This window comes from Oryx dammah, unplaced genomic scaffold (assembly GCF_014754425.2).
Source record: "Oryx dammah isolate SB20612 unplaced genomic scaffold, SCBI_Odam_1.1 HiC_scaffold_18, whole genome shotgun sequence".
Taxonomy (NCBI): domain Eukaryota; kingdom Metazoa; phylum Chordata; class Mammalia; order Artiodactyla; family Bovidae; genus Oryx; species Oryx dammah.
This window is the reverse complement of record NW_024070202.1, coordinates 111,969,466-111,975,465: the sequence shown is the minus strand read 5'-3', so window position 1 is coordinate 111,975,465 and position 6,000 is coordinate 111,969,466. Positions and strand designations below refer to the sequence as shown.

Here is a 6,000-nt window from a genome sequence, read left to right as displayed (position 1 = left end):
GGTAAGGGACGGAAGCGCCGCGACGTGGGGGCGGGGGGCCAGGAGGGCTCGCGCGCCCCTGCTCGGGAAGGCGGGGGGCGGGGGGGCGGCTGCGGGCGCGGAGCCGGGCCGGGAAGCCGGCGGCCGTCCGGGCGCGCCTGCGGGGACGCCCGGGGCCTGGCACGCACGCGGGCCCGGAGGCGGGCGCCGAGGCGGCGCGCCTCGTTCCCTGCGGAGCCGGCGCCGCGTCCGTCGGGGTTGCCGCCGCACGTTTTCCGCAGAGCTCGGCCCCGCCGAGCCTCCCGCGGCCGGAGCGCGGCGCTGACGCGGCTCTCCCCATTTCGCAGAGCGGAGACACTGAGGCACGGACTTCTCGCGGCGACCGGCCCTGCCTGCCCCCAAGGTCACGTAGCGAGTCATCCGTGGCTCGGCGCCCGCGTCCGCAGAAATACCTGCCTCCGGGCCGCCGCGGGCCTGGACGGGGAGGGGGCGGCCCTGGCGGCAGCCTCCTCTGGGGCGGGGGCCTGGGCCGGCGCGCCGGGGCCGCGGCCCGTCGAGGTCGGGGGGAGGTGATGGCCGGGTGGGAGGCCGGGCAGCGCCCACCCGAGCGTCTCCAGCGTGGGGAGCAGGTGACCCTCGGGCTCGGGCGCCTCGGCCTCCAGCCTCTCTGCGTCCGGAGGCCCGGTCGAACTCTGGGTGTCCGGACGGTTGGGGTCTGGGGAAGCGAGCTACGAAGGGTTTGGGGGTTGGTGTGCCCCTATCAGGGGGCCGTTCTTAAAAATCAGTCTCCAGAGCTCCCCGCAGACCTGCTCTTTAAAATGCAGTAGTCGTGCTGGGAGGAGGATCGCTGCATGGGAGACAGAGCCCTGAGCCTCAGTTTCCTGTTGGGTACAGGAAGGGGTCGGGATATAGGGCTTTTCTGAAGAGCCTCAGGTCTTAAAATAATAATAATGATAATAAAAGCAACGCTATGAAAAATAAAACAAAATGGTTGTTAAGTGCCTAGGTCTCTAGGACTCTTGAATAGTATATAATTCTGGGTGAACCACATTGGGTCATAGGAGACAATGGCATGGCTTTGTAAGATAGGTATGATGAATTTTTCTGCTAATGAATGAATCCTGGAGACCCCATCCATTTAGGATACATGGGGTAGGGAGGGTGGGGTTAAATCCTATGAAATAAGAACCAGAGGAATTCTCTCCCTGTCCCTAACAGTTTGAAAATGTAAGCTTGTTAATCTTACATATCATATTTACAAGCTCCATTTCCCCCTTTGGCCGTTTCTTTTTGCTTAGCGTAATATCAAGCCACAGGTTTACTGGCACTGATGAAAATAGAGCCCAGGGCTTTTATTTGGGGGCAGTGGAGAGGATGTGCTTCTGTGGCCCCTCATGGCTCTACAGTGCTCAGAATCCGGAAAAGGATAGAGACACTCTAATAATACAGAGCAAATAACTGGTATTTTCCTTTGAGCTCTGATTAGACTACTTAGTACAGATGCCTTGCTCTAATGGCTTTATATACTGTCCTGAAGCTTTTCTTCATTGTTCCCAGTTAAACCCCTGGATCACACCTGAGAGACTCACTTTGCCCCTGGGGATTTTCCCTTCTTCCTGCTAGTTGTAGGCAAATACCCTAAACCCCCGTGAGGACAGGGCCATACCTGTATCTATTGTGTTGTGTTAGTCACTTTCCCTGTGTCTGACACTCCAATCTCAGATGGTTGTCTAGTCACTCCCTCGCCTGTGAAGAGTTGAGAGGTGGCTTAGTTGTTGATGAGCCTTCGGGTTCAGGGGTCTGTGATGCCCTTGAGAGTGCTTGTTGAATTTTGGGTATGTGCTCATGTGTATTTTTGAGGGGGAGAATCCGTAGTTTTCATGAGCTTTTTGAAGGGGTCCCTGACCCCACCATTAAATCAGCATGTCCATGGGCAGGGCCTTCCCACAAGTCTTTGTTTAATCTCCAAGCCTTCAAATTTTAGAGGTAAAAAGGATTCAGAACACACACTGACCAGCTGTCTCAGTTGGTACATGAGGCCCAGAGGCAACCTACAGCTTAGACTGAAACTCAGACTTTGGAGCCAGACGGCTGTGTGACCTTGGGCCAGTTCCTTAGCTTCTCCAAACCTCCACGCCTTCCTGTGCTAAGTATGGATAAGAATTCTAATTGTCCCTGTTTATAGGGTTTTGTCGGAGAAGGCAATGGCACCCCACTCCAGTGTTCTTGCCTGGAGAATCCCAGGGATGGGGGAGCCTGGTGGGCTGCCGTCTATGGGATCACACAGAGTCAGACACGATTGAAGTGACTTAGCAGCTTAGCAGCAACATAGGGTTTTGTGAAGAATAAATTAGATAAACCCTGTAAAACACAGTTCATGGCACATAATAAAGGCCAAATAATTGTCAGCTTTTACCTGACTAATTAGCCATCACATATGGTTCCCTGCGAAGCTGTTGGATTGTACTACCTCAGAAACCTTTTGCCTGAACAAGGTCTTAAATCTTCAGTCCTTGTCTTAAAAGCCTGATGCTGTCTGTTACGCTACACATGAATGAATGAATGAACAAATGAAAGAAAATATTAGAAGGTGTAAATAGGTTTAGATGAATCATCTTTGATGATTCAAAGAACTTCATTATTAACTCTATTTTTCCTACTTTATACTGTAGTCCATGGAATTCTCCAGGCCAGAACACTGGAGTCGGTAGCCTTTCCATTCTCCAGGGGATCTTCCCAACCCAGGGATCGAACCCAGGTCTCCCATTTTGTGGGCGGATTCTTTACCAGCTGAGCTGCAAGGGAAGCCCAAGAATACAGTAGTGGGTAGCCTATCCCTTCGCCAAGGGATCTTCCCAACCCAGGAATCAAACTGGGGTCTCCTGCATTGCAAGTGGATTCCTTACCAACTGAGCTATTACGGAAACCCCCTCATTGTTAACTCTAGTAACATTTTGTAACCCTGCCATTTATACTTTTCATTCAGCAGACATGTGTTGAGCACATAACTGTGTTTCAGACTGGATACCAGGGATATGCTAATTTTCAAATGAAAAAAGGAATTTCAGTTACTTTAAAGATAACGTCTATCTGGCACATAATAACTGGCCTTTCAGCAGATTCATTGAAAGAAGAGTGTGCTTGACAAACATAGATAAAGAAGAAATTCTTTTCAGTTCCAATAAACATATTGATTGTCTGGATAGATAGAAACAGCGCTGGTCACTCAGAAGACCTTGGTTTCACCTCCATGATGATACAAGCTTTCCTTGAACATGGACATAGCAAGGCAGGGAATGGGGGAGAGTGTGAATAATTGAAACCCCCTTCAAGTAATTGAAGGATCTTTATTTTGGCTCCAGTCCCTACCAACCATGACACAGGTCACGGAACTGGCTGACTTCAGCTCTGTTTCCCATCCTGCCAGGCCTCCGTTTTTCCTCCTTCCCTCATGAACCATGGGGAGGACCCCAACAACCAGGGTCCACCTACCGCCGGGGCCCCTCTGCCCGGGAACCTTGGCTCTGAATTGCCATGCCCACACCTGTGTCAGTGTTTCTCTTCTCTGCATGTCACAGGAGCCAGCCCGTGTGCCCAGGAGCCCATTCAGCCTCTCCAGCAGGGGCTGGGTCCACAGTGTTTCACAGGCAAACCTATACTGTATCAACTCTAAATGTTATTAAGTCAACAATTCAGCTATTATCAAAAGGTCTGGGAAGCTTAAGGTAATTGTGTGTCCTTACCGTTGGAAAAACAAGGGAAAGAACATGGGTGCCATGACTGCCTGATGATACAAATAGAAGCGGTGGGGCTGGATGTTGAGTTCACCTTAGAGGTAAGTACCTTCGTAGAACCAGCCCCACCTTGCTGGCAGTTTTCGGCTAGCCTGGCATTGACAAGATTCTGCTCTATTGCTTTTCAGAGTTTTACTCTGTATTTAGTGCTCACTGCTTGAAGAACTCAGTGAGGTAGCAGGTGGGTGAGATATTATGACCCTTTCTAATGGCTGAGGACTCTGAGAACAGAGAAGTCAAATAGCCGGGCCAGGGAAACCCAGACAGTGTTGGTATAGACGGGGGCTGAAAACCAAACGTTCTAGTTCAAGGCCAGTATCCTTTTTCCTCTCCCACACCTCTACTCGCAAGATGCCTCCTGCACAGCGTTTGTTGTGAAAAGGAGACGGCTCTGTGGAAGCGGAGGTGGTGTTACCATCTTTTATCTGTTGTTAATGTAGTTGTATCATCCACACGTAGACCAGCATGAGGGTCTCAAGAAGAGACTCATGTCCATGAGACCAGCATGAGGGTCTCAAGAAGAGACTCATGTCCATGGAGTGTATCGTATTGTTACAAAGCCTGAAGCCCCTTTAATGTGGGTGTTTATCTTCGGAATTTATTTGCCTGCTGGAGACTCTTGGCCTTCAACACTGTCCTTTCTCTCCTTGAACACAGGTCCAGCAGTTGGACATGGAGACCCAACGCTCCTCCCCTCTGTCATTCCCCAACGTCCTGCAGGAAGAAACTCCGCGTCAGGCCCCGGCCGGACTCCCTCGAGAAACTCTGTTCCAATCCCACGTGCTTCCCCCCAAAGAACTCCCTTTGTCTCCCGCTGTCTCCCGGCAAGGCTGCCTCCCCCAGACTCCCAGCGCCCCCAAGCAAGAGACTTCTGGCCGAATGCCACCCGTGCTCCAGAAGGGACCCTCACTCCTGTATCCTGGCGCTTCCGAGCAAGAGACTCGGATCCAGGGCCCCTTGACTTCCCCAGAAGAGCCCCCATATCCGCCCCCCACCTCTGCCGAACAAGAAATGTCCCTTCTCTCCCACTCTACCCACCATCAAGAAGCCCCGCTCCACTCCCCCGAAGTTCCTGAGAGAGACCCCCTGACCCTGTCCCCCACCGTGCCCGAGACCGACATGGACCCCCTGCTCCAGAGCCCGGTTTCCCAAAAGGACACCCCCTTCCAGATCTCTGCTGCGGCCCAGAAGGACACCCCACTCCCAACGGCGGAGATAACCCGCTTGGCCGTGTGGGCTGCCGTCCAAGCGGTGGAGAGGAAACTGGAGGCCCAAGCCATGCGGCTCCTGACCCTGGAGGGCAGGACTGGCACGAATGAGAAGAAGATAGCTGACTGCGAGAAGACGGCAGTGGAGTTCGCCAACCACCTGGAGAGCAAGTGGGTCGTGCTGGGGACCCTGCTGCAGGAGTATGGGCTGCTGCAGAGGCGGCTGGAGAACATGGAGAACCTGCTGAAGAACAGAAACTTCTGGATCCTGCGGCTGCCCCCGGGCAGCAATGGGGAAGTTCCCAAGGTAACCTTATCCCAGCTGGGGCTTCCCAAGGAGTGACCAGAACTGGAATGGATTTTAGGAATTTAGTATCAAAGAAAGGGAAAGACGTGGGTAAGAAGGAAAAGAATCTGATGATGTCTGGTCCCCAACTCCACTAAGAACAGGACACACGCAGACCAAATGATTTTTCCTGTTGATGTAAAGCATAGGTTATAGATCAGAGAGACGTCCTAGTGACGGGAGCTGTCAGGGTAGAAGGAAGTTCAGTCATGACGTCTGGGGATAAAAGACACATTGAAGGCCAAGTGGTTGAGCTGTGGACAAGTGTGGACCAGTGTGGTTTCCCGTCGGGGTGGAGGGAAAACTCTGTGAAATGTTACAGGGCCCTGTTGTGTGCAACATTTGTCTCAGTTAACTTATAAGTCATGTTAATGCCAGTAAAAATGTGATTTTCGGAGATGTTCGAAAACACCAGAGGACAGTTAGGTTTTAATATTGTTTCCCAGGAGAGAGCACTTGAACGTGGACTGGTTTTCTTTCTGTTTTTTGTTGGCTTTTTTTTATGCTACTGCCTCTCTGCGCAGCCTCAAGGCAGGGCCGGTGTGGGGACTGGGGACGATGCATGGGCCATGTTGTGTACGAGTCACCTGGAAGTGTGTGTCTTAGTCGCTCAGTCACGTCCAGCTCTTTACGACCCCGTGGACTGTGGCCTCCTGGGCCTCCTCTGTCCATG

The 6,000-nt window shown here is 52.3% G+C and overlaps 1 protein-coding gene across 1 annotated transcript in view; it reads left to right on the top strand.

Moving 5' to 3' along the window:
• The window catches only part of ZNF777 (zinc finger protein 777), a 33,070-nt gene that overhangs the window by 986 nt on the left and 26,084 nt on the right, over window positions 1–6,000 (top strand). Inside the window, exon 2 of the mRNA XM_040260319.1 lies at window positions 4,431–5,288. Coding sequence (XP_040116253.1) covers window positions 4,446–5,288 — 843 coding nt within the window. The 5' untranslated portion in view covers window positions 4,431–4,445. The remainder of the gene's footprint in view (window positions 1–4,430; window positions 5,289–6,000) is intronic.